Genomic DNA, 27,969 nt, shown 5'->3' with positions numbered 1-27,969 from the left:
ACAATACATTTTAAACCCAAGAAATGATTATAAAACATTCCAAGTTATTAATATATACTTTAATAACTTAAGTTACTCCTTCAATTCTTAATAAACAAACAAACAAACAATGTAATACTTTTATGGGCAGTATCGACCAGAATTTCCCATTAAAAATTCTCTTGACTTTCTGAGAGCAACAAACAAAACGTACATTTTAAAGGATCAAGTGTATACTTTGTTGCTTAAAAGAGCATGCAACACAATCTGCACAAAAAGGCTCTCATGATTCAAATAATCAAGGTATTGGACAATACCCCCGAATCCCAAGACATTTTGGACAGTTAAAAAACGGCAACAAGTTTACGAAAGTTCTTTTCTGTTCTAGCATGAACACACCCCAGTCCACAAAGTGTTTTCCATATGAAAAAGGCATGCTTGGATTCATTTGAAGAAATCATATTGTGATGTACTAGAACAGAGATAGAGATGTAATAGCCAGGTGTCCCAATACTTTTGTCCATAGCGTATGCAGTAGATAAAGCTTGAACTGGATGCATACTGTCTGTATCATCAATTGAACCTCTGTCTCTTGCCTCGGCCACAACTTAGGTGTTATTCTCTTACAATAAGTAAAGTACATTCAAGTTGTTGGAAAATAACCGACAAAAATAAAAATGAAACACCCTTTGTCGCGGACAGTGGTTCTCATGCAGGCAGCAGCGGCTCCATTTGTTGCTTTAAGCTGCTTCGGGTTCCATCTGAAAGTTTATATACAGTCTACAGTGTCAGTTAGACGAGTAGAAAGTGAACCTAACTGAACACGTCTTCAGCAAATATAACATAAAGGTCTTTGTGCAAATACAGTGGCAAAAAAAAAAAAAAAATACACTGCTGTTCAGATTCCAGGTTTTTGTGACATAAACAAAACAAAGACCAAGATAAATAATTTTGGTTTTTTCCACCATTTATGTTAACTTGTACAACAAGAGGGGAAGTAACAACAAGCAACTGAGATAATGTGGTTGCGTAAGTGTACACACCCGCTTACAATTTTTGATGTGGCTGTTTAAAATTAACTAGTCGCATTCAAACTCAAGTTAAATGGTAGTCAGCACACACCTGCCACCATTTCAGGAGCCTCTGATTATCCCCAAATCAAGTTCAGATGTTCTAGTAGGCTTTTCCTGTCATTACTGGAGTCACAAGCCATGGTCCGCACAGAGTTTCCACAGCAGGGGGAACTCTGTGTTCAAAGGTATCAGTCAGGAGAAAGGTACAAAATAATTTCCAAGGCATATATAATTAAACCATGGAACACAGTGTGGACAAGTTGGGAAAACAATGGCACAACAGTGATAATAACGAGAAGTGGACAACCTTCCAAAATTAATGAAATGTGAGAAGAAGGTCAGATAGGCTGCCAAAAGGCCAACAGCAACATTGAAGGAGCTGCAGCGACTTCTGGCAAGTACTGGCTGATCAGTACATGTGGCAACAATTTCCCATTTTAGGCATATCTCCATTTAAAAGATGGCGTGTACACTTGTGCAACTAGATTATGACTTATTTTTATTTCCCTCTCAAAAAGATGACATTTTATTTTCAATTAAGTTGAACATATTTTAGGTCACATTAACGGTGGAAAGAGTTTTGAAATTATTTATCTTGCTTTTATTTTGCATTTGTTTTGAAAGCCCCAAAACTTGTCATTTGGATGTGGACACTTTTTATATCCAATGTACAATAAATAATCACATTTTTTTCATTATGAATTCATAATACAAAAACTAAAACCAACTCAAATACACAAATGTAGAGTGCAGCCGACGCCTTTGGGTCTTCCGCATCAGGGCGTCAAGCGACAGGCTCTCAGAGCTCGGTCATCAAGAGGGCTCTTAGGATCTTCTCTCTGTCCACCCTCACTTCCTCTCCACTGCACGCACACCCACACACACAAACACGCGCACACACACAGTACCTATAATTAGATTATTTTCTTATTAGTGAATGAAACGTGTATTTTAGACACGATTTGGTACATCTACAATGAATTTCTGCAAACATTAAGTTCATGTCACCTCACCGGGGATATGCTCTTTGTCGTCACTAAAAAGACAATTGAGTGCAAAAGGAGATTGAATGTTTTATGAGAATTTTTACAATTTACTACCTTCCACTGCTGTATGACATTTTCTACAAGCACATTTTTGCAATGTGTTTTAACTCTTTAAATACCAGCAATAAAAAAAAAACAACAACTATTGAGTGGCAGCAAATTTAAAGCATTACAGGGCTCACAAAATATTGTGTAATGTAATGTAATGTAATGTAAACACAGAAACTACCAAATGAAAGATAAGATCTCTTCATTTCAAATAAAAAATGTTTTTAACTTACTCCATTTTTTAGTAATCAGTTGTAAAATATGGGTTAGTTTCATTTTGGACCAAAAACACAGAAAACATTTTTTTTTGTGAAAAGATATATTTTATGCACATTGGTGACTGATGCAAATAATTTTCCCTTTAGTGACACCTCAAACATTGGAACAGTCCATTTCTTCTATAAAATACCACCACCAACAATGAAAATGTGCAGTCCCTTATGGAGTGTAACCATTTTCTATTTGACAAACAATTTGCAGACTATTTCGTAGTGGTTGTATTTAGTAGTGTGTGTGCATGTACAGTATTGTACCATGCATGTTTGTGTGTATATTCGTGTGTATGTATGTACATTACATCATGGCTTCTACTTCTAAATTTCAATAATCTCTGCCATTTCTTTTCTCTTTTGTGACACTTTTTGCAGTAGATTTAACATGACAAACACTTTGCTTGTTGAATTTCCAGACCTGCCATGTTCACAAGCGTCCATATTGTTTTCACACCCAAACAAGACCCAATGCTGCCACCTGCTGGCCATAGTGTTTTTTGTTTTTTTTTACTTTCCTAAAACCACAGTTGGCCAAGACGTTTCACCGCCCATTCCTATAAAAAAAAAAAGTAATTGACAGCAATTGATGTCAACGGCAATCCTTGTCAGGATTCCAGTTGACGGCAATTGAATATAGAATAGTTTCACAACTACTACAATATGTAGTAACATTAGGTTTTTTTTAACTTTTTTTTTTAGGAGAATAGAGAATATATGAATAAAAAATGACTAGCAATACATGGTTGTTCTACTAGTTCGCCGCACTTGTCAACAATGCACTTAATTGTCTTACCAGCGAGGACAAATAGTGTGCTAGTAGTACATGGACCTTAAACTGGATATTAAGAATATTGAATAGATGCTCATAGGCTTTCCGCAGACCTCTGGGTCCAACGCAAAATGTCCCCAAAGGAAATGACGGGACGAAGGTGTTACCTGTCATGATGGGCTGCAAGGTAAGGGACCAAGTGAGGGAGGGGACTACAGTAGCACGAAGGAGAGAGGTGGGGAGAAGGCAAAGGGGACACACAGCATGGACTAGCCACTTCCAGTGTAGGCACATTGTCCACCTGGAATGCGCACACAAATATATTCCTCATACATTTTCTCCCATGAACTTCTTGTGTTTAACTGCATGTGTGTTACCTGTGGGTAAATGGAGGGCTGGATCTGTTTGTCCAGTGAACTACTGGAGCCTGACTTGGCCGTGCTCTCACAGGAGATGGCTGCAAGAGCTTCTGGAAGGTTGTCTTCATCTTCATGGTTACTGAGAAGCAAAAAATGGAAAAAAAAATAAATAAAAATGAAGGATTAAAAAATACAGCATATAGCGCTAGCCTGCTAGGGTATAACCACGTAAGCCATTTTTAACTTATTTTATCAAAGCAGTTGAATAAACTAATATGCTTTTTTCTTGTTTTACAAAAAAATAAAATAAAATAAAAAATAAAATATGACTGTACTATCAGGCTAACAATACATAGTTGTACCTTGACCTATGAGTGACAGGACTTCACTCAAATTAGTTTTTGTCTTGAGTTGCAAACAAATAGTTTAGTTAAAAGCTGTAATTGGTTGCAGCAAACATCACAACTAGCAGCAGATTTTTTTTTTCTCGTCTTTTTTCTTAAAAGAGGCCAATTGCTTACCTAAAGCTGTTTGTCATCACCAGTTGAATTTTTAACATTAAATAAAGAGAATCACTTATTGTATTTAACTAAATCACATAACCTACAAACGTTTGATAGCTTATTGCTAACACACAAATGCAAAAACCTAACAACAAACAAACCTAGCATAGATGTTGCAGTAGTTATAACTTTCAAGCAATCTATTTATGAACACAAACTACAACACATGGACGAACACTACAGCGATACTTACAGACATATATTCTTTATCATCTGCGAAAAATGACTCAATACTGCAGCTCACTAAGCCGTTGCGACCGTACACACATTTAGCGCACCTACATTTAGGCTCAAGTGCACTCGAGTGATGTGTGTGAAAAGAACTCACAAGCTGAACTGTCTGACGAGACGTTTCCTTCGGTTGGTGCACGAGCTGGATTTGGGATGGAGATTCTCGGATGCAAAACGGACATCCGGTCTCGGGGACATTTTGTCTGCAGGCAAACTGGACGCTGATGAGTCTTGAGAGGAGTTCTGATACCTGTTGACAGCATTTTAGGATACAATGACGAAACATCCATTCATTTTCTTCAGTGCTTGTCGTCATTAGGGTGAGCTAGAGCCTATCCCAGCTGATTTTTAAATTTCAATCACAGGAAATGTATGGATGAACAAGCACTGACACTGACATCTACATTTATGGCAAAAATAGGTCATCAATTAACCTAACTTGAATGTTTTCGGAAGGTGGGAGGAAACCAGAGTAGCACGAGAAGAACATACAAACACTATAGTAGCTTTATGTGACTGTGCAAAAGGAAGAAAAATAGTGGACTCCGGTCCCACTTCCCACTTAACGATAGTTCCACTGTACGCTACATGTTAGACTTTTGGTTCCATAACAAAAACCTAAGAAGATGAATTACACAGGAATTCCAGCTGTGAATGACTAGTGTGTGATATTGCACATCAATTGAGATTTTCTAAATAATTCAGCACGTAATACAATAAGATATTTTTGATGTACTTCCTTAAAGATGCCAATATGTGTTCAGAAATAACTGGATACGGGTAAGATCAGACATATGGTGCTTCTCAAATGTTTCAGACCTGCACCCACTGTAGTGTTTATGCCACAGCTTCCATAAATCAACAGCATTGGTAAGTAACGATTTTTTAAGTTATTGTAGTGGTTAACACCATTATGAAGAAAATGTTACCAAAATGTAATGTTAAAAGGACAAAGTGTATAATTCAGGGCCATCTAGTGGTCAAATAATAGAATGCAGCTACCTAATATGGAAGCGCGTGCATTTTGAAGCACACGCACTACGGTGCCTCCGAGAGAGCATACTCGCAAGGCTACCACCACTTTCTTCAGCAGAGGTATTGGCAAAATATAATCACAAACGACTTCTAATATTTCTCATGTGACAAAGTAAGCGCATCTACTTGTTACACATGCTGTATATAATGTGGACCTACCATCTCTCGCGAAGTTTGTCTGCTTCGATTATCCGTAGCACAAAGATGGCAGCGAAACATGGCAGCCTCCGTAGGGGAGGCGCGCCCTTTGTAATATAATTTGAGATTACTTCGCCTGCGATTATATAAAAATAATTACATTAATGTGAGAGAGAGCATATTTTTTTTGCATATTGTTGTAGATGAAAAATGTTTTTTAAATGAATGATATATTGAAAAATCAAAACATTTTACACATCGTCCACTTAAATTATTATTATCCACAATTTTTGTAATATTATTATCTCTCAAAACATCAAATTATTAGCAATTAATGTGACTTAACCTGAACAGAAAGAAAGGTTGAACGTTATAACATGCTTGATTGATTTCTGACTTGTCCGAAAAGCTCAGCGAGCTGCCTTAAATTAAAGCCTAAAAAAGTGAATTCAGTTTGAAGTTCCTCATTCTTGTTCAAAATCATAAAATGTGAGCACTTACTAAAATAACAACAACAAAAAAACACAAAAAAAAACCCAACCTCAAACACCATATTAAAGCACTTTCCTCCAAAATCAATTCTGTATCAACAGAATTCTTAACAATCTATGGTTACGCCCTTGACACTATGTACAATATCTGATCAGTACAGAAAAACTAGGTTATGATGAAGTTTCACTTTTGTAAGTGGGAACAAGCATAGAGAAAGAAAGAGCAAGAAAAGTAAAGATGAATAGAACTTGCCTGTCCTTGAGAAGCACATCGGAGTTCTTCCCTCTGGAACTCACTGAACCGTCCTTCTATTTAGCGGAGGAGGCACAAAAAGGATGCAAATATGCAAACAAAGGCATTATGAAGAGAATATCAGCCGGAGATCATGTTTTGTATGGTACCCACTCTGAAAGCCGCCTCCATCTGGGCCTTAAGAATGTTACATTTGAGGTGGTCTGGAAGCAAGGCAGGGGAGGAGGCAGTGGAAGGGTGGAGCGATTTTTCCGAGAGCTGCTTCTCTTCTCCCTGCAGATGACACACATTGAAAAGGAAAAAGAGGAGGAGAGTGAAGGCGGACCGGAAACGTCTCATCTTGTCAGCAGAGGAAGAAAGTCAATGTGTGGAAATGTGTCTGACCTTCTTGTCCATGTTGATGCAGAGTGAGGGCCACGCAGGACACTCGCTGTCTGACTCCACGGCCTTGCGGAAAGACGGCGACATGTCCAACTCGCCGCCGAGACGGGGCGATGCTCGACACTCTAGCAGAAATAAAGAAAATTACATTAGGTAGGTAGTCCAGTGTTGAGTGTGTCCGTGCGTCAGGCTTGGACTGCACGTCTTAAGCATTGAACTATATATTTAACTCATTCACTGCCAGACATTTTCAGACCCTCTTTTGATCAACATTTGAAAAAAATAGAAAAAAATTTATAAATAAGTTCCTGGGATTGAATGGTTTGACTGTGAAAAGACAAGTAAATTGGTCAATGGCAGTGAACGAGTTAAATACAATATACATGTTAATAAGAAAATAAAACTTACCCATCAAAATGAAGCATTGTTTTCCTTGTGTCTAATCACCTTTTTCCCCCCAAAAGTCATCTGGAAATTATGGCAACTAATTGTCTGCTTTGTACATCTCCCATCTTCTTGGATGTGTGTCTTGGCTCATTGAAGCCTTGACTTTCAATTTTTATTTCAGTTCTTGAAAAGATTTCCCCCCCGCCCCAACTTAGTTGTGGTTACAGAGCACATTAATAGTGTAATATATTTTAATAGGATTTCACAAACCTGGCATTTAAACAAGACTGTAGACTTTTTACATCCACGATAAAGGCTTTGTGTATTAAAAAGCAATGAGGAAATTATATCAGCAACTGCTGTTGTACCTTGTCATGCATGGCTTCATTTACAAGGAAACGACCCAACTGCAATAATGGAAGTGAAATAGCCAATGAAGCAGAAGACCTGTCTATTAAGTACTAAAAACAAGGACCTTGTATTGACAATATCGTATATGTAGATGCCGAAAATCCCTTCAAGGAAATCACGAAGACTGATGGGACAGAAATAGTGCAAACATCAGCAGTTTCCCAGAGTTCCACAGTGGCCTGCTTGTACTCACTGATTTTGTTGTGAGTGTGGCAAAGCGTGTCCTGGCTGTGCGTGTGGCGGCGGTGACGTCGATGAACCTTTCCGGAATACGACATCTCGTTCTCTTCCACACTGAGCTGATGGTCGGAGGCGGGACCGCTCAGAGGGAAGCTGAGGACGACACGGCACATCCAAAGCAATCAATCCCGCCTATACAATATTTTTTTTTTTTCCACATCACAACTGAATTACACATAATACATTTCTCTTTGTATAACATTCCCAAACTCATTCCTATTGATTCCTGAAAATTCTCAATTAGTCCCACTGTAAGTTTCCAACTTGTTAAAATCTTTCAAATGACACACTCCATAATACAGAACATGAAAAATAATTCACATTTCTTTATTTTATAAGCAATATGGCAAACACGCATTCATTCATTTATTAAGCCGCAATGTGATTCCAGAATAGAGCTCCACCCACTATCACAGCAAAACCACATTATTGTACAACATATGTAAACAATTGGTTGGTAAGCAATCACTGTCATTCATGATGTCACGGTGAACTAGATAGCATAAGCAACAACAAACATGCAGCGTTCCTACAGCAGCATACGGTATCTGCATGTTTGGACCCTTATAACCTCGGGAAAATTATATTATTTTGTCATGTAATTGCTTCCTGTAATTTCAACAAAGTGAGACATATGCAAAACAGGGGTGGGGAACTTTTTTTTCGATCAGGGGCCATTTCAGTCCAATGAAGGCCATGTCTACTTATACCACAGACCTTTTTAAAATGGTATCGTCTATGTGCAGTGTAAATAATAAGAATTATAATAGTAACTCCTACCCAAACATAGTCACTGTCCACATTAAAAGCACATTTTGGCCAATCATAACTCCCTATGTGTAATAAGTCACGCATGGGTGACGTGCTTTTGAATGCGCTTTTGAAGTGTAAATATATTAGTTAATGTCGCACATTTCAAATGATGGCTTTATATATAGTTTTCCCCAAAAATTCATAAAATTTCATAGTCCAACATTCTCGCTCAAATTATGTAAAATTTCACAAGAGGTGTAAAAACTATGTTTTTACCCAAATTGTATTTATGTTAATATTTTACATCTTTATTTTCAGGGTGAAGAATGACAAGAAGAATGCGCAATTTACAGAAATTCAAGCTAAAAACACGAATCGGAAAAATGAATTGGATCTGGTACAATGGTGGTGCGCATGTTCAACGTTTGCGAATAAATATTTTCTTTTTCAACTTGAATGCTACTTAATTTCATTTTCCTAGGGCAGTGATTCTGTAGGTTTTCATATTCCTGTATTGTATGTTCAAACTGCATAACATTTCAGTGGCTTACAATAGTTTTAAATATGCTTCTAGGAATAGAACCTCTGTCTCATCTTTGACTCAGATATTTCTTGGCGGGCAAATGCTCTCCAGGGCCGTGTATGGCCCACAAGCCATGTTTCCCACCCCTACTATAAGACACCATAAAGCAGTTTTTTTTTTTTTCTCAAGTCCATAGCAACAAATATATTAGGAGATATAATTGAACCATTCGCAAGCAAACGAAGCTACTGTTGTGACTCATGTTACATTCTCGAGGTGTCTACTGGACACACAATGTGGAGATGTGATGAATAATGGAGGAGGAGGATGAGGGGCTTTTTGCTTTTCTGTCTTTTCTCTGTAAGTCCAAGGTCAAACAGAGGTCAAAGTGTAGTCATGACCTTGTCCTTGTGAACGACACTGATGATGGGCGCGTAGTGCAAGCTGCTGGTTCGTTCCGGGACGACGGGGTGACTGGACACGGGGCTGGTAGAGGAGGGCGAGGCCTCGACAGAAGGCCTGAACACACACCACACACGCACATACACATGGACACACGTAGCAAGTACACACACGTACATACCGTATGAGATGCATGACATGAAGTGAGATGAAAACACAGATACTATGTCATCTAAAAACAGAAACCTGCCCTGCATGCTAGCTCTCCTAAAGTCATACAAACAATGGCGGGCAAAATATGGCCCGAGGGCTACATGCAGTCCACTCTGCTCTTTAATCGGTCCCACAAAGTATTTACATCAGGGGTGTCCAAACGTTTCGCAAAGAGGGCCAGATTTGGTGACGTGAATATGCGGGGGGACAACCATTTAGCCTGACATTCTTTTTTTTACATCCAATAAATCCAAGCACATTTTATCAAACCAGTCTGCCTTTTGTTTTTTGACTAAACATACATTTAAACATAGATAGAATTGGATAATAGATTTATTGTAAATGCAAAAATAAAAATAAATGAAAAATTAACATTTCTATTTAATTTCATATCAATTCATGATCATTAATTATAAAAAAAATACTACTTCACAATTAAATAATTTATTTGACATATTCTTACCTAATCTACGAATGACCTGGATCATCTTCCCATTTTAAAAATATACTTTGCCCACCCCTATACTAAAAAGCCGTGCCTCCCTATTGACGTTACCCCCTGGTCTCACATAGGTCCCGCCCCCGTCCTACCTGTGCGGCGCCGTGTGTCCGGAGGGCTGCAGGTAGACGGAGGGCGTGTAGGCGGGGTGGGACGGCCGCCACGCCTCGTGACCCGCCAGCGGGATGTTGTGCTGGTACTGGAGAGGATTGTAGAGACGACCAAAATTAAAAGTTGTTGCACAGACGAAGCCAGACCTGCACATGCTATGAATGTGTGCGCGCGCGTGTGTGTGTGTGTAAGTAGGTCATCCGAGGTCACTCACTGCATGTAGGCTGGGATCAGGGCTGGCATGACGGCAGAGAAAAAATGACAACAATCAGCGATCGCAGATTAACTTTAATACTATGTACAGTTAAGACCAATGTGATTCATAGCTTGGCCAACTTTGTATGTTTCTAAAGGATCCTGGTCAGTCCTTGCATAATCTGCAGCAAAGGTCCTCAATAGGCGGACTCGATACAGACCCAGACGCATTACCAGATCATAGTGTGATCTGTGCTTGTTTCATTTAACTTGCATTGAGGGGGATTTATGCTAATCTCATTTTAGCTTTAATAGCTTTATGTCAGCTTTTCAGGTCATTACAGTAGTCAATGTATGCGCACAACAGACAGACCAATCATGGGCATTGTAACTCTTCCCACATGCCATGATTCAGTCAAGCAAATTTGCGAGTGGATCAAGCATAGTTTGTGAGGCAGCCAAGCGGAGTGAAGTCCAAGGAGGCAAGTTCAGGGTAAACAGATCATGCTTTTTCTTAAAACAAGAAAACAGAGTTTCAAGATGTTCGGTTGTTAATATTACGTACGGTATTGAAGATGACAGAAATATTTCTGCAAAATTAATTTAAAATGCTCAAAATGAAACCTTTTTCTTTATGTTTTGTTATGATTTACATTTTAATCTTTTTTTTTTTGCTGCTCGGCAAATTTGAACTTGAAGCGTATGAGTGGAGTGTGAACTTGTAGTTCAAATATGTGAAAGTCACAAATACTGTACGGTTAATCACATAAAAAATACAATAAATTTGATTTGTAATGCAATCTTGGATATGGATATTTTTTTAATGCGACCCTCGTGAGGATGTATGGATGGTTTTGATTTTGCTTTTTACCTTGATTTCACTGTTAGATTGTATTGTTTCCTTGAGTGCTATCCAAGGCGCCTTAATATTAAATGTCTTTGTTGTTACACACCTTCACATCAATTAAAACAAATCTAAAAGTATTATGCATCATAGAATTCATATATTTGACAGAATATTCACGAGTGACTTAAAATTATTTATTACATTGTTTATTATGGAGTGGCCCTCTCCAACTTTTCATTCCGGATCCGGGTTGCACTGTAACTTTAATATTGGGAAATGATGTCAATACATTTGAGACATGAAAGCGTTTCACAGAATTAAAAAAATACAAATGGTATCCATAGAAACAATTAAAAATCCCCAGTATCTCTTAACAACTCTTTTAAGTCTTTCCCCACATTGCTGTCATTTTCTGCGACAGTATTCGACAAATAAAAACTAACTAAAAAAAGTGGCCTGACTAACTCATTTTGGATTTCCAACAACAACAAAAATGGAGTGCATGTGACCTCCGTCTGTCTTGTGATGGATACGAGTCATGATGAGAGGACAGGGAAATGTTCTACAAGGAAATCCTGTTGTAGCATTTTCTACTGGGGAAACTGGTTGAACGGCAACCTCTTAGCAGCGAAACTAAAAATAGCACAGCAATCATTAATGGTTAAATATACCTTCCCAATTTAAAAATAACCTTAACCCATATAGCAGACACAAAACCTTTTTTAAGCCCTTGGGGCTCAATTATGAGTACCCCTTAGAAAATGACCCACAATTCATGCCCGCTAGGCCGTTTGGACGACAAATCGGGGGTTGATGGAACAGCACATAACATTCCTTTTCTGAAATAACAGCTCTGTATTGATAAATATAATTACATATATTTGTGACCATCTGCTGAGGCACCGCCACACTGCCCCCTAACGCTGTCAGCACTTATATTAAGTGCATGTCCATATAATAGCATGCGTGTGGGTTTTCCCGTTGTTACCTGATGTGTGGCGGCTTGGCTGGAGAAATGGCAGCAACTGTATGGGCGACACACAAACACACACGCGATGTTAGCAAAGAACAAGTGCATGTACTCTATGTCACTGCATTTTCTCACTGACGTGTGAACGGAGATTCAAGTGGAACGACGGCAGGTGCATTTGAAATGAGTAGAAAAGTGCCACTCAAAGTCTTAGGCGTCGGGAATGTGAATCACTTTCTTGAAGCTATCGAGGTAAATTATCAACTAGCGCGAGACGTGATAATGGGAGGCGGTTTGTTCAAACGAACCTTCTAACTGATTAGTTCAAGGCGACAGCGGGGAACTTCCTCTTTTTTTGTTCAAAACGGATGTCTGGAATTATGATTATACAAGCACCAGACATTTTATTGCATCCACAGTAAAATGAGATCCAACACAAAGAGCTCTATTGAAAATGATGCCTTCAGAGAGTCAAGACAGGACTCAAATATTTGTTACTTGATAATGGGGGGAAAGGACGTGTTGACATCATGAATAAGCACAAGAAATGTCAAGTCAAAGCACCTGCGGAGACATACACAAGTCTCAGGGAAAGTTACAAAAAAACAATAGAAAAAAATGCGAAGATAAATAAAATCTGCAAATATGTGAAACAGCGGGTGCTGAACTGCGAGTAAGCAAGGGTTCACCGTTGAGCAAAAATCTTTGCCAATTAATGTCCCATATGAACTTTCAGTGTTCATTTTAAAAGTATTTTTCTTGTTATTACTGCCATACAGAAGAAGGAAATTCAAAGAGTTGTTTTGGAATTGTAGATTACATTACCTCACAATACTTTGTGACTCTTTTGTGGTGTTCATCTTTTACTCAACAAACACTCCATCGACTGCATTTTTTTAAAAGTAAAACTAATACTGAAACTAAGACAAATCATTTCTCACTCCTCCAAAAAAAAACCTAACAAACCTGCTCTAAAAACTAATTATAACTGAGTTCAAAAAAACAAAAGGCAAAGTAAAAACGGACTAAAATGAAAAATCAAAAACTATAAGCCTGGTGTGATGCAGTGCAGTTTTACACCAAGGCAAACTACAAACACATTGATAAACATTCATTAAGTTAATAGCTCTCTGTCAATCAAAACTAAGCATTAATACTTTTGTCAAGATATCAGATCTCATTTAAGCGTACAAGTGCACAGAATGTTGTGGTTGATGAGTGTACAGGAGGTAACTGTTAACTATGACTCAGAGGCGTGTGAAAAGCAGACATGTAGCAAGTTCTTATAGTCCACGGGGTTGTATGTACAGTACATGTTTGTGAGATAAATAAGCAGAGCTGGGCAGTCCGTCCCTGGGCCGGACCGGTCGGACCCTCCGGCCCGGCCGGATGCCCATTTTTGGGGCGGAGGGGTGGCGGGTGACAAATTAAAAAAAATGGCTGTACTAAGCATGGCCGGAAGTGGATCTTAGTCCGGCCCACTAATCGGCCCTCATGCGTGTGACGTGCTCGCGAGGCGGCCAAATTTCATCTCAGCCCACTCGGTGAAAGGTTTCTTTTTAGGCTTCTTTCAAAACAACTTGTGTCCGGGGTATATTCAAGCCGCGCGCAGCACTCGAGTATGGCACATCATGCACTATCCTACTTTTGGAAAGCAAAACTGCTGTGTAGTGGTTTGCTACCATGCTTTTATTTTGAAGGCCGGGAAGTGTGAAGGAGGGGAAGTGTGGAAAATAAATAAGTAACTTGTTGAATGCTTGCAGACTTGTCGTCTGTTGGACCCAAATAATTATACAATACGACAAACCAACCCCAGGGCTCACAACGGAAGGAAGTACACGCAGCTGGGTAAGTACGTGAGTAAGTGGCGCGTTTGAAGCGTGTCCACGGCGGGTTTGAATAGTAAGCTAGCCAGCTAATTGTCTTTAAATAAACCTCTTCCGTTAGCTTCCCTCCCGCGGGGGCATCATGCATGTTTTTTGTTTTTTTTGGGGGTGGGGGGGGGGGGGGGGGGCGGCAATGTTTATAAATATGGCCGGGGGGTCGCAGCCGGAAGGGTACTCAGGTCAAGGGTGGAGGGTCGCAGCCGGACAGGCAAAAAAATGGTGAATTGGGGTTCTGTAAATAAGACTCACCTTTGCCCAGCGACTGTGTGCGGGAGGGGTATCGTTTGCTCGGCCGTCTCTCGAAGGTGCTGGCTCTCCTTAGCCGGCTTCCGTGAGTCGCCTGGTACTCCGTCTTTCCGCTGAGATTGACAGGCACCAGGAATTAAGGATTGTTTGCTTGTCGTTGCTGCCGCTGCAGCCACAGCTCAAGTATTAGACACTGGAAATTTAGTTCGCGCGCAAATAGAATTAAAACATCTCGTCATTTAAAGTGGTAATATATCCTCATTAAAATCATTCCGACTGAAGTAATTGGGCCGATTGCTCTATTAGGCTAATTTAATTGACTTTCAGTAAAGATGTTGCTGCCTTGTAAGAACAAATCTGCTGATAAGGATGCACTTTGTGAAGCTGCTCTTAAAAATAACAGGAAGTGCCCATCAAGTGAGAGTATTTGCTTCATAAAAAGTGAGACGGAAAACAATACGAAGGGCATATCTCGGTTGCCATAGGAACACCTCCATAGATACCAAGTAACCATAGACACGATGTACACATCCTTTGGTTTGCTGCCTTCATTCCGTTCTTAGGAGAATTTATTTTTTTTAAATGTAATTCAATCCATTATACTCATTATAATATCCTCAAGGGGAAAATTAACTCACGCACCGCCGTATATTGTGTTTTACACCACATGGAGAACCAGATGACACGCGCATGCATGCAAGAAGATATTCAAAGTGAAAAGGCACGCAAGCACTGCTGCACTACTTGAAATGAAGGCTGGCGACAGCACCTTGCTCAAGGGCACTTTGATAGTAGCCAGCAAGCGGACGAGCATCCCTCCAACGACTTGATGCTATTTTTACATTTTCGTTCACAGCAGAATTCCAACTCGTAACTTTAGTAGCATTTTATATGAATAATAATGCATGTAATTAGAAGAAATGCAGTTTTAGTGGAACAGGGCCAGGAAAAAAAAAACTTGGAAGTACTTGTTGTACTACATTATAATGACACAAAATCTGTGAATTGACACCTGATGTGTTCTTTTATTATTATTTGTTTCATTATCCTCCATAACCAATGGGTGTAACAAACATTTTTACGTGTTCCCCAACTTTCATAATGCATGCGGCACTGCCTCTTTTAATTCGTGCTCACGCCTTTGACTCTCCCCTTTTTCCATTGATGTCCATGGGGAGGGGCACGTTGTATCGCCGCATTTGACGGGAGGATTTTAATTTGTGCCCTTGTCGTCAGGTTTGTGATTGAGACGATGAAACGCACCAACACAGGAAATCCTGCTGTGTGTCGTCACTACACTGAAACACGACGCCGCCGCCGAACACGGCCGGTTTAGTCACATTAGGACAACTTCAATTTAAAGAGGTTTTTTGTTTTATAGTCTCTTAATCTGCTTCGGTGATGTCAAACGGTTTCTCTATGGTAAATGAGTATCAAACGTTTGGCACAATTTCCTGCAAATTCTACCTGAATCTGAAACGAGAGCCGAGGCGCGTGAAGTCGCTGCGGCCCGGCTTGCCCGTCGTTGGCTGGCGTAACCGGAAGAAGGCGTGGCTCTCCACGGCGCACTTCCACACGTGCTTGCAGCTCTTGGCGCTTGCCAGCTGGAACACAAACGTGTGCTCCTGCTCGCGGCCCTTCAAAGTAAAAAAAATATATATATAATAATATTTGTAGTCCAGCCAACACTGACCTCATTGTGATGTGCGTGCATGTGCCTGTGTAGCTTGTAGACGCAAACCTGATCATCATCTTCCACCACCACCAGAGTGAGTCGGCTCTTTTTGAAGTCCAGACGTGTGATTTTTGGCCTAGATATCACACGGATTGCACAAATGTAGTTTTTCTTTCCATATTTACACAAGTAGGAAACGCAATTAAAATAAATGCGTTGTATGAGCAAGGGTGTCCCACAAAATACATAGTTTAAAAATATAGCCAATTCTTGAAGAAATGATCCAAAAAATGACCTAAAAATGATTGTTTAACTCAGTTTTCTTTCTTACGGCATTACATCACAGAAAAACCGCCGGTAGCTACGACTCTTGTTCTTCTATGCAACTAAAATTCAAATGAAACGAAATCTGTGTTTTTGTGAAATCAGTTCAAAAACGTATTCACGGGAGATTGGGTCCGAGCCCTGACGAAAGTTGCAGGAATAAAATGTGAATATTTGACCCCTCGCCTCTAAAATTTTAAAATCTCCTATTTTAATAGTTTAAAGATACAACTATTATCCCAAAACACTAAAACATTATTTCAAACTCATCTCAACATTACACTTCAAATAATGGTTTCCAGATAACTGATTAATAAAATGCCCGAGAAGTGCACATGCACATTTGGTGAAGACTCTCCTAACTTCCAATAGCAACCCGGGCTAAACTTACCTCCTCCCCGATATACAAAGATGTTAGCCTCTCAGTCAAGATGTATCACTTTAAATACTTCTGTGACACTAATTAACACTTTCCTATTATCCAGTTCTTTGGTCGCGTCTTACAATGTGACAGAAAAATGACTAGGCGAGTTTGTCCGCAAATAGGTGAGAATTGGTCCCACGGAAAAAATGTCAATAGGGAAATTTGTACATATAGGATTTATATGTACAAATAGGACTAGGTCGTATGCATTTGACTTTGTTGCTTGAATTTTAATAAACAAATATTTCATTTTTAGTTACTCAGATTTCAAGTAATTTTCGAGACGACTTGTATAACTAAAATGTCACTGCCAAGGTGTAACAAAAGCGCGGCAAAAAAAAAATCTAAAAACATTGTGAAGCATTAATTATTTGCTTGTCACTCATGCAGCCACGGATGGGTGAAAAAACAATAAAAGCAATCTCAGTCTACACTCTGGAGCCATTGTGTCTTGGAGTGAGTGCATGAGTGCTCCAGCCATGCTCTGTTGAGCCATTTGTTTACTTTTGAGGCGCAGATTGACAGGTGCGAGGCACTTCGCTGTTGTCCACGATGTGATTTTTGCTTTTGAAATTTGAATAACTTCATTCAACACCCACATGACAATCAACGGTGCAAAAATTCTGCTGAAATCGTGGCCTCTCTTTGAGACTTTATCAAATGTCTTGATATTTCAATGCTGTAACAACAAAACAGCAGGGGACACCCCGCATAAGTGTTTGACATTTCGCTCATGAATCACAAGCACTTTGGGTGCACACAAAAAACGGTTCAAGACTTCTTACCAAAAGAAGAGGCCGATTTTGTTGGAACCCTCAAACACCAGGATGCCAGTAGGAGTGAGACCGAGCGCGTAGTCACAACCGTCTCTCCCCTGATGACACCACATGCACATTTCGCACTCGAGAATGCACACCAATGTGAAATAAATAAACAAATGAGGCGCACCTTAACAAAGTGCATATCTACGCCGTAAAGCTCCAGCCACTTGCATTTGTTGAGGAAGGAGATCTCGGCTTGGGATGGACTCTTCCCCCTGTCGAGTATGACATCACCAAAATATAACCTGCTGGTGATCGGTGTCCATTTGTCCTTGTGTGGCCCAGTGAAAGCACAGCATATGTAATCTAATGCCAGATGGGAGCGTTCAAACCGCCGCTGGGTTAAATACTGCCCGGAATCAATCAAGAAGACCCTCCTAGGATTAATCCCCCTTAATCCTTCACACAGACCAGCGAGAGGGTGGCTGGCTAACTGACTGGACTAGAAGAGGAGGAGGAGGGGGTGGGGGTGGGGGTGGGGGTGGGGCGGAACGGCAACAAGTAAGCGCCGCAGCTGACAGCGAAAAGGGCTTAATTCTCACCTGAGATCCAGCCACCTGCCAAAGATGTCCGCCTCCATGGCCTCGCTCTGCTTCGGAGTGAAGCGGAACTCCGACACCAGCTCGGGAGAGTGATCCAAGGGATCGCAGTCTCCCAGCTCACCTTGGACATACAAAAAAGGAACACAACTAAGAAAAACAGAGACGAACAGGAAGGCATGGAGACAACGAACATTTCTAAACAACCTAAACCTTAAGCACACACTCAGTGGTCTCTCAAATACTTGAGCTTTATCACTTCATCTGCAAGCGATTTTTAGACACTGGACTACATTTACTTAACAATGGCAAAAACAGATCAACACATTTATGAATGGTTCTTTTTTTCCAGCTGTGAATAAACTAAATGTTGATTTCAAGAATTGCCTTTACACAAATAAGCAAATAAACATTACACACTTGCACTCCATTTTGCTTCAATTACTTGGACGGATGATTCAACAACAGTTAATTCTGCACCACCAATAGACGTGGTAATAACGTGGTGTTTCAACTAGTGGGCCTGCTGGGAACATATTCTTGAAAAAAATATGCTTGGGTTGACTTCCGCTTTAAAGAAATTACCTTTTTTTTTTTAAATCTATAATTGTGTCAGTTTTAAAATATATTTACTTTTGGAGTTGTACATTTTTAATGGTGTAGATCTGCAATAGATAAATATTAAAAGTGAGCACTACAGTAATGCATGCATGTTTGAAACAGCTGTTGTATTGGATCACTGCGTGTGCAAGTGTATCTAATGTGGCTCACAACCGTGGTGAAAATAATTTTGTAACTTATTTTGATTTGAAGCATGTATCACAACCATTGTGTTGGGAGTAAAAATCATATTTCAGAGTGATGAAAAGCTATTAATGCAACACCACGCTCAAGTTATTCCCTCTAATCTTTACCCGGGATCAAAAATGATATATTCCATTCCTTTCCGAATATTGGGTCAACGAAATCAAAAGAAATAAAATCATCTGGGAAGTTAAGTCTACTCACTTTGCAAACAATAGGCGGCCAGTTCTACTGAGACATCATATGGACATTTCAATCTGAAGAGAGGGGGGGAAAAAAGGGGTAAGACTGGTGTGATGAGTTGCTTTCAGTGGGACTGCTGCACACACACTCGCCAAGTCAAATACAATCATCTGTGTGTGCGTGTGTGTGTAAAGGAGGAGCAACCCTTTTCCCAAAATAATCACCTCTTCAGATCCTGATCTTGAGTGTTATAATAGAGCTGCACTCGGGGGATCTGTGGCCCAGATAGAGCCGGAACATAGAGATGGGCAACATGCCTGTGTGTGAATGCGTGCGTGCGTGTGTGTGTGTGTGTGTGTGTCTCTAAGACACTGACTGTCCACAAGTCAATCAAACGCTCAGTCTACATCAGGGATGGGACCGCGGATTGCATGCGAGCACACTCTGAGTGGCGCATTGATTAATAAAAAAAAAAAAAAAAGAAAGTAAATAAAAACAGTTCTGGATTTTTTTCCTCTCTTTTTAAAGTTTTTTTTAATAAATCCAGAAAATTCTTCAAAAAACGCCGATAAACATTTTCCCCAAAATACGGGGGGAAATGGGGAATAAAATCCCAGAAAAAAAATCCAAAATCTGGTAAAAAAGAAAAAAAATGACTTGTAAGTTGCAATGAACACAACAGCCGGAACAAGACACACTAACAAACAGCAACAAAAAAAGAGGTCAAAGTTCTTCTGTATTTACTTCTAAGAAAATAATTATTCGAGAGGAGACTAAGTGGCAGCAAGGAAACGCAGCGCTGCAGCAAAGTAGACTGTGGAATGTCACACGTTATCATCTAGCCGTGTATCCTCAAATGTTACAATGACAAATAAGCTCCACCAATGAGTGACCAGCAGTGGTTTATAGCTGACTCAGCATCTTTGGAACCAAGTACTACTTGGTGGTACCTTTGCTGGTACAAAACAGTGCGTCAAATACAGTGTAGTATTACTAGTAGAAAAGGGGCATTATATTGTTTCCATGACAAAAATATCAAGAAAATGAAAACATTTAGAGGAGTTTGCGTGCGAAAATGCAGCAGCACATTTAGAGCGGTATACGTGGTCTCCATGACGTCAAACTAATAACAAACATGTTACCACTGATTTACCGTTCATCATTATTAACAATCTACAATAAGTCTGCGGGAAAGACTTACTTGCTAGACAAAATATCCTGTCGAAGCTGCAGCACAAACAGATACCTGCAGCGAGAGAGGAAAAATGTAATGTAACATACATTTTGCTAATGTACTACAACTGTCCCTGGTCTGTTACAGTACACATACTTTGCTCTAGAAAGTCTATTTGGATTTTTTTTTTTTTTTTAATTCAAATCTGCCCATGGCAACAAAGTAATTAGCCTTGCAGCCCTTCAGGAGCACCTCCTCCTCCTCATCATGCTCTGGCCAATAGAGATTTCTTTCTCCTACCTTGTGAATTCCTCACGCAGGTTATTTGGTTCTGAGGAGTAAAATTTCACTCGGAAGAAGAGTCGGAATGGCGAACCATCTAAAAGAAGGGAGGCCAAAAGACAATTGCTCAACATCCCGGAAGTCGACCCAAACATAGTTTTTTTAAGAATATGTTCCCAGCAGGCCCACTAGTTGAAACATTCTGATTAATTTTCCGTTTGTGGATTATAAATTACCAGCTAAATAACCTCATTTTTAGCCATCTCTGGGGGCGGCCATTTTGTCTTCTGTCGAGTGAAAATGACATCACAACTCCTCACAACGACCAATCACGGCTGACCTTTTTTCTGAATCTGAGCCGTGATTGGTCGTTGTGAGCAGTTGCGATGTAATTTTCAGTCGACAGAAGACAAAATGGCCGCCCCCAGAGATGGCTAAAAACCAGTGGATTAACACTTATTCCACAAACGCAATATTTATCAGGATACCCTGTTTCAACTAGTGGACTTGCATAGAAATGTTTGCGTTGACTTCCCTTTAAGGTATTACATTTTATTTTCCAAGCACTATATACAGTACATTGCAAATGTACACACAATGGACACTATCAGGGAATCCTGCACACTCTAAGGCCTGTCTCCACTGACTTTGGAAAACCACTCATAAAACGGCAGTTTTCTGAAGACCGTCTCCATGTAAATATGTGTTTGTGTGTATTATACTGATTCCACAAACGCAATATTAATCTGAATGCCATGTTTCGACTAGTGGACTGGTTCTTGTAAAGAAAATGTTGGCGTTGCCATCCTCTTTTAAAACTGCAATCTAAATTGACAATTTCTTTTTACAACACATTCTATTTTTTTTGTTTTGTTTTGGGGCGGCTGGAACGGATTACAGGCATTCCAGTTAATTTCAATGGGGAGAGATTATTTACGATATCGGTGCTTTGCGTAACTGGCGCGGTTAAAGATCGAATTGATCTCGTATCTCTCGGCACCGCTGTGTTTAAAATGAAGTTTTCGGTTCATATAAATTATACAAGTCACATTGTTTAGTAGTACTGCTGCTTCCTGCCACCCTCTGCAGGAGAGTACATAAGCCCCCTTGGCCACTATTTGTGTCAATTACAGAAGCTCTTGTATCTGCTCTCATCAGAATGCGCCGGCTGCAAACAGGTTGTGTACATCCTCTTTCCCTTGCGAATGTATTACATTCCGTGTTCACACAGAAGAGCAAACAAGGGTATGGCTGGAAATGCTAATCACCCTGTCCACGTTTGATAACGTGCCACCTGCTCCCGACACGTGCAAGCGCACTTCAGGATTCTTCAACGCATAGGAGAGATGAACTCACCTCGGATTTGTTTCTTGATTTGCTTGGACATATCCAGCCAGCGCTGAAAGAGCGCCGAGCGAGAATGAGTGGCGACCAAAAACAAGGTTATCGACGTGCGTGTCGAGGACTCACCGAGACTTGGTCTGTGTCCATGTATTGCAGCCCAAAGTAATCCGCCTCCACCAGATCTATGTGATACATGATTTGGTCAAAAAGGTCCTGGCCTTTGCTTTTGCTCTACAACAGAAGAACAAAAAAGTGAATTGTTTCCTAAAGGGGCTTTGTGAGTGTTGAGTAACCTGATCTTTTCTTGGTAAAATGACTCTTACAGTATTTTTTGGCAGGTAATGCGAACCAAAACAGCCACATTACAACATTCCCACCGTTGAATGGCTTGTCGTTAGTAGTTTATTTGTTTTCTATGCCGTTTATCCTCATCAGGTGTGTGGGTTAGCTGGAGCCTATCCTAGATGACTTTGGCCATGACGCAGGGTGCGCCTTAGACTAGTCATCTGCCGATAGCAGGGTTTAACAATTTTGAAAAATAATCGAAAAGCAATTTTTTGGGGCGATTACGATTAAATGTGTGATTATTTTTTCAATGTCCTCTTCCCTTCCCTCCCTTCCCTAAAAAATACACAAGCAACAAATTGTATTGCAATAAACAATATCAGATTTATCATACATAAATGTTTTGTGCTCATAGATTAGATTTACGCTCAATTAAATGCAAATAATTCATTCATTAATATGAAAGAAAGTTTATCTACAGCACTTCAATCACAGTTGTTGACTTACTAAACACTTTGATTTACAGTATTTTAAGTGTCCACTACAACAACTTCACAAAATTCTAAAAGTGTGGCATGAACACATAAGGCTGTGCTATTAATCGAAATTCAATTACAATTGTGATTGTTACACTCCACGATTACAAAATTGGCATAATCGTAAAAAAATATTATTAATATACATTTATATCCAACTCACTGTTTGTTTACACAAGGAAATCATACCCGAATTTATATATTTGCAGCTTTTTACAATTTTGTCTGGTCCAAAGGGAATTCACTTAATTATAGTGTTCCAAAGAAATGTATTTGTTGTTAAAAATCGTGATTTCAATTATTATCAAAATAATCGTGATTATTTTTTTTTTTTTCATAACAGAGCAACCCTATAAACACAAGCCAGTAAATCTTAAATCAAATTAAAGCAATAATGCCAACAAATCTGTGGCTTTTTCACATTAACATTTCATATTTGCTGAAACAATATGAAAACGTGTAGTCCAATTCATAATTACTGAACGTATTTTAACACTATATAAATAAATACATAAATGAAATATACATAAAAAAATAAAGGGCACTGACCGACCGTAATGAAGCTTTTTTTTTTCTTCAAACTGCAGCCTTTGTGATTTGAAAATTGCATTCTACTACAATCCAATGTCAATTGAAGTGCAAATAATTGTTAAGAATCAATCAAGAATTCACATTAACACTCAAAACAACGAACAATATAGAATTTTTGCTGAACTTAATGGATGTCCTTGGAACTTGGAAGGAAGCCAGAGTGCCAGGAAAAAAAACATGCAAGCGCAAGGAGAACATGCAAATGCCATACAGCAAGACCGGAATTGAGGTTGACTGCTAATCACTCATATGTCATGCTGTAGTCAAGAGTGTTTTCACCCAAAAAATGAGTATTAGGTAAATAATTGGCAGGGAAACAACCAGTTGTGTATGAAACGCGCTATATAAACAAAGCTGCCTTGCCTTATATAATGATGGAGCAATTATAGAAACGTTCATTGTGAGGTTTGATTTGTTTTTTAAATTTGCGTGGTGGGCAAATCAAATCCTCTATTTTATGGGCACTTGTTTTGTTTTTTTAGGAGACTCTCCAAACTGTTTTTAGTTTCCATCCATCCATGATCCGAACTGCTTAACCGCTTTAAGAAACAATCAACTCCACATACAGTAACATAAGCCGGATCACTAATTGATTATCATGCCCATCCCTGATATAAGTAATGAAAATATTCTCATTTCTGGTGGGGCACTTCCTCTAGTGAACTGTTTGCATTGCATTTAGGTCAAACGCAGAATAGCCTCGCGGGAAGACCTTTAGACTGTTTGTCTAGGAATAAAGCAGAAACCAAACGAGCATACTTCATGTCCAAATCTTCACGTGGACCTCATTGCTAGTAAGACAACCGGAAGAGAAACTCCTCCACTTACACCAAGTGGGCGTGTGTGTGTAAAAAGATGATAACCTTGTACTTTGGATCCTGATAAACAAACTACCTGGGGAGTGTGTGGGGAAATCAGAGCTATTAAAGAATTGGGGACATTAGGGAGGGGGGGATCAATAAAGGTAAAAAAAAAAAAAAAAAAAAAAAAAAAAACAGCAGAAGCACCCTTGCTCATTCTGCAAAGTGTGTTTGAAGTCATGACCTGGATCCTATTGAAGCAGCAATACGGGGATCAAATTTGCCTGGTGTGTCGTACTCCCAAACGGCGAATGTCTAATAAGCTTTTTTTGGCTGGTCTCACCTGTGTCGCAGCCTTCGGGGAGACACGAGGACATGAGCAAACTTGTTGCAACACATCTGTGACTAAGCCACCGCTCCGATGAGCCATGTGTCACTGCATTATTTGTCGGAACCTACATGTTGTTGTTTGCGAGTCCCAGCTGGACACACGCAGACACGCAATACGCGGGCATAGCGGTGCGAGGTGACGCACACGCAACCTTCAAAATGAAACCGTCTTACCAAAAGGCACTTACGCACGCATACCCACACACTCGCTCACCCCCACACACACTTGTACGTGTGTGACACCAAATCAGATCAGGGAGTCTGGGAATAGAGGAAGGGCTGAGAAGGATGGACGGAGGGGGAGAGAAAGTGGCGATGAGCAAGAGGGCGTGTAAGAAAAGATTAAGATGGCACAAGAAGGGAAGATGAGGGGAATTCTGAGTAGAGAGGGAGATGGTGTAAAACATAAAGCAAAAGGGTAGGGAAGTTGGCTCCATTCGGGTTATTTGGGTGAATTTCCCTAAATTCAAAACAGGGAACCAGATGAGGCCGCGCCTCTCAGTGCACAGGCAAGATGAACATGTTTTTTTGGGCTCTGCCAATACCGATAGGTGTGTATTTATAGTGTAGCAAAACCTGTGGATATAGTAGAGCACAATCTTGGGTTATTGGCAATTCATTCTCAGAAGGGGCCATGTGAGAAGGTGAAACGGGCATCGAGGGCCACGGCAACATGCTAGCTCAATAGTCGTAAATATGATTTTTTTTTTTTTTTTTATAAAGCAGTAAATGTATTGTTTTCATAAGATGCCACTTGTGTAGCTATGGTATACTGTATGTTGCTGTAATTAGGAAATAGAAATTAAAATACAAACTGGTGAAAAAATGTCATGTTGAAATGACATTAAAAAATCAACATTCACAAAAAAAAAACAAAAAAAACATGCTTTTATATATTTTTAAATTCTGCTGACATTTTTTTTTCACTTCCAAAAAATTGCAAAGACCGGTCAGAGACTATGAGAGGCCAGATGTGGCCCGCGAACCCTACTTTGCCCAGTGGTCGTCCACGTAATGCTGTGTGCAGCCAAAATGTAATATTACCATTAAGGTAATTTTATCTATCTATCTATCTGTCTATCTATACAGACAGGTAGCTTGATTGATCGATTGATGGATCAATACATAGAGTATGAGAGAGAGAGAAAGAAAAGCGACTGTTGTCTTACCGTCTCAAATGCTACATTAGTGTAGCTAGCGTGCTAATCCAATACGTCATCATGACAAACTAAAGATGGTTACACCGTAACGTCGACGTTTTTTAAAAAAAAAATTATATCGCACAAGCGCCAGGTCTAGCATTCTTTGGTTATGTTCTAGTACCACCATCTGTGGTTATGGACTAGTGCAATCTGTGGTTATGGTACACAGCCCAATCCAGTGTCATTTTATGTGCCCTGCAAAAGCTCCTGATATTTTTTCCTTTACTTCTGTTCAAAACAACCATATAAATGATACAAATCAAACCTACTGTAGGGGCGACATGGGGCGATTATCAGGGCTCCTACACAGAACATATAAAGGAGTAATTTACTCTCACAACCAGCAAGTCTGTGAATAAAACACAGCGCAGCTTAGCTTCTGGCAGAACGTCAAACCCGTTGACTCATTTAAACAGCATCATGCTGACGTGAATATCAGTGTTGCCCGGAGTAAAAAAAAAAGTAGCACAGTACAAAGGCAACTGCCAGCAGCATTAAAATCGATCCAAAGCAAGAACAACCTTAAACTATTACCGGTACTCTATTTTACACGTCTGTATCCTTTGTTTTCTTAAAAAGTTTTTCTTTTAATTCCTCAGACTAAAATGTGTGCCAAACCAACACTTTAAAACTACAAATTGTGATTTTGGCTAGCGCAATCTGTGGTTATAGTTTGGTACCTACTTGAGTGGGTCAAATATGAAGCTAGTACTTGTTTAGGCCTGTTTAAACTTGTTAGGCGACTGCCAGCATCAGTGATTTTTCTGTCAACACAACAGTGGCACAATGTTATCTTACTTTCGTTTTTGCCAGTTTTCATGCAGTTGAAGTATGACTGATAAGTTCTTTTCCCAAAAATAGTCCAATAATTACTGTATCGCCAAAGTGATGGTCAGTATGCTACTATAAGATGTAAACCAGGGTTGGGGAACATTTTCGGACAAAAGTAAATGTATATTAAATATGATGTATCTGGGTATCTATTTATCCATCCATCTCAGTCAGCTATTGCCAACCTTTATTCGTTTTTACTTCACACCACATCATCATCATGTAAAAATGTCACAAAAACTACATATAAACTGATATAATGACGCTCTTGTCACACTTGAACTGACTCGTTGAGAAATGAGGGTATGTTGAGTTGAACACCAAATTATTTTTGTGTTGATAGTGAATACACGGGTTAATTCTACCTTCTACCGTGATCTAGGGTAGTGTAAGAGCATTTCATTGTTGTACCTGTCATTATACATAGCTGGCATAGATAGATAAGGATTAATTTACTTGTAGTAAAATAATTTTCGGACCAATCAATTGAAACTGGATAACTTCCTCACTCATCTATCCATCTACCTATCTATCGCTCTTTGGCTTAAAAAAGTTAACGCCACGAGTACAAATACAAAAAAAAAAAAAAAAAACATTAAAAAAAAAAAAGAAATCATCAGCAGGAACCCAGAGTTAAAGCCAACGCTCCACTGGAGCCACTCACGGACAAATCCACGCTGACATCCGAGCCGTCCAGCAGCAGAACCCGGCAGGTGATGGCGGTCCTCGCGGTCCCAGCAGCCGGGATGTGGACAGCCGCTCCCCCGGTGACCACTGCGGGCGCGTGGACGACCTGCTGCTGGTGGGCCATGAGCAGGGGGTTCCCTCCTCCGGCGGTACCGTCCCGCTCGTCCCCATCTCTCGCCTGGAAGCGGCTTCTCGAGCGGCGGCTGAACGTCCGGCGCAAAAAACCCATCATTCTCCCTTCCGTGACAGGACGGAGTCCCACGACGTTAGTGGGTCGGGGTGGAGAGTCCCGTCGGCTCCGCGTCCTCTCCCCGGGCCGAGGACTCACTCGGTCGGCAGGCACAGGAGGAGACTCGGCGGCTCAGGCAGGACGCTGGGACTCGACACGCATGCTAATGGAAGAAGCCAACCAGTTGATTTCCTCTCCGCGGGGGCCGCCCTCCTCCTCCGCCCCTTCCTCCCTCCCTCCTTGCCCCGTCCTCTCCCGGGTGCACCTGCCGCCTGCTTCCTTGACGTTTGCCCACCGACACACCGGGAGAGGGGAAAACCCTCCGTGTCTCTCTGCAGTGGGAACCCCTTCGTCACACGCTCCGGAGAGGGGGGAGGAAAGTCTCGCGCATCTGGGCCGGTATGGGAGCACCCCCTGGGGATCGACGAGCTTCAAAAGCACCGCATGGGAACCGCAAACTCGGCTCTGAGCTCGCTGGTTAAAGTCAAACCAGCGAAACTGGACAAACAGCCTCAAGTGCGCATGCG

The 27,969-nt window shown here is 40.3% G+C and overlaps 1 protein-coding gene across 2 annotated transcripts; it reads right to left on the bottom strand.

Moving 5' to 3' along the window:
* Nucleotides 1-56: 56 nt before the first annotated feature.
* epb41l4b (erythrocyte membrane protein band 4.1 like 4B) lies at nucleotides 57-27,969 on the bottom strand. 2 transcript variants are annotated; one of them, XM_086037888.1, is made up of 23 exons: nucleotides 27,191-27,969; nucleotides 22,018-22,122; nucleotides 21,904-21,946; nucleotides 20,566-20,644; nucleotides 20,293-20,337; nucleotides 19,113-19,165; nucleotides 18,108-18,228; nucleotides 17,693-17,780; nucleotides 17,530-17,618; nucleotides 16,063-16,132; nucleotides 15,789-15,958; nucleotides 14,325-14,434; nucleotides 12,208-12,244; nucleotides 10,392-10,413; nucleotides 10,159-10,265; nucleotides 7,630-7,769; nucleotides 6,642-6,763; nucleotides 6,411-6,530; nucleotides 6,258-6,313; nucleotides 4,438-4,590; nucleotides 3,565-3,685; nucleotides 3,355-3,488; nucleotides 57-1,915 (listed from the first exon to the last, which is right to left on the bottom strand). In XM_086037888.1, exons 1-23 carry the CDS (start codon nucleotides 27,443-27,445, stop codon nucleotides 1,852-1,854), a joined length of 2,304 nt encoding a protein of 767 aa, XP_085894014.1. In that variant the 5' UTR covers nucleotides 27,446-27,969; the 3' UTR covers nucleotides 57-1,851. The 2 variants fall into 2 exon arrangements, with proteins under 2 accessions (XP_085894014.1, XP_085894015.1); XM_086037889.1 differs by lacking the exon at nucleotides 3,355-3,488.

This window comes from Filicampus tigris, chromosome 8, assembly GCF_054856515.1.
Source record: "Filicampus tigris isolate MCC_2025a chromosome 8, RoL_Ftig_1.0, whole genome shotgun sequence".
NCBI lineage: Eukaryota > Metazoa > Chordata > Actinopteri > Syngnathiformes > Syngnathidae > Filicampus > Filicampus tigris.
This window is presented reverse-complemented; position numbering and strand designations above follow the sequence as displayed.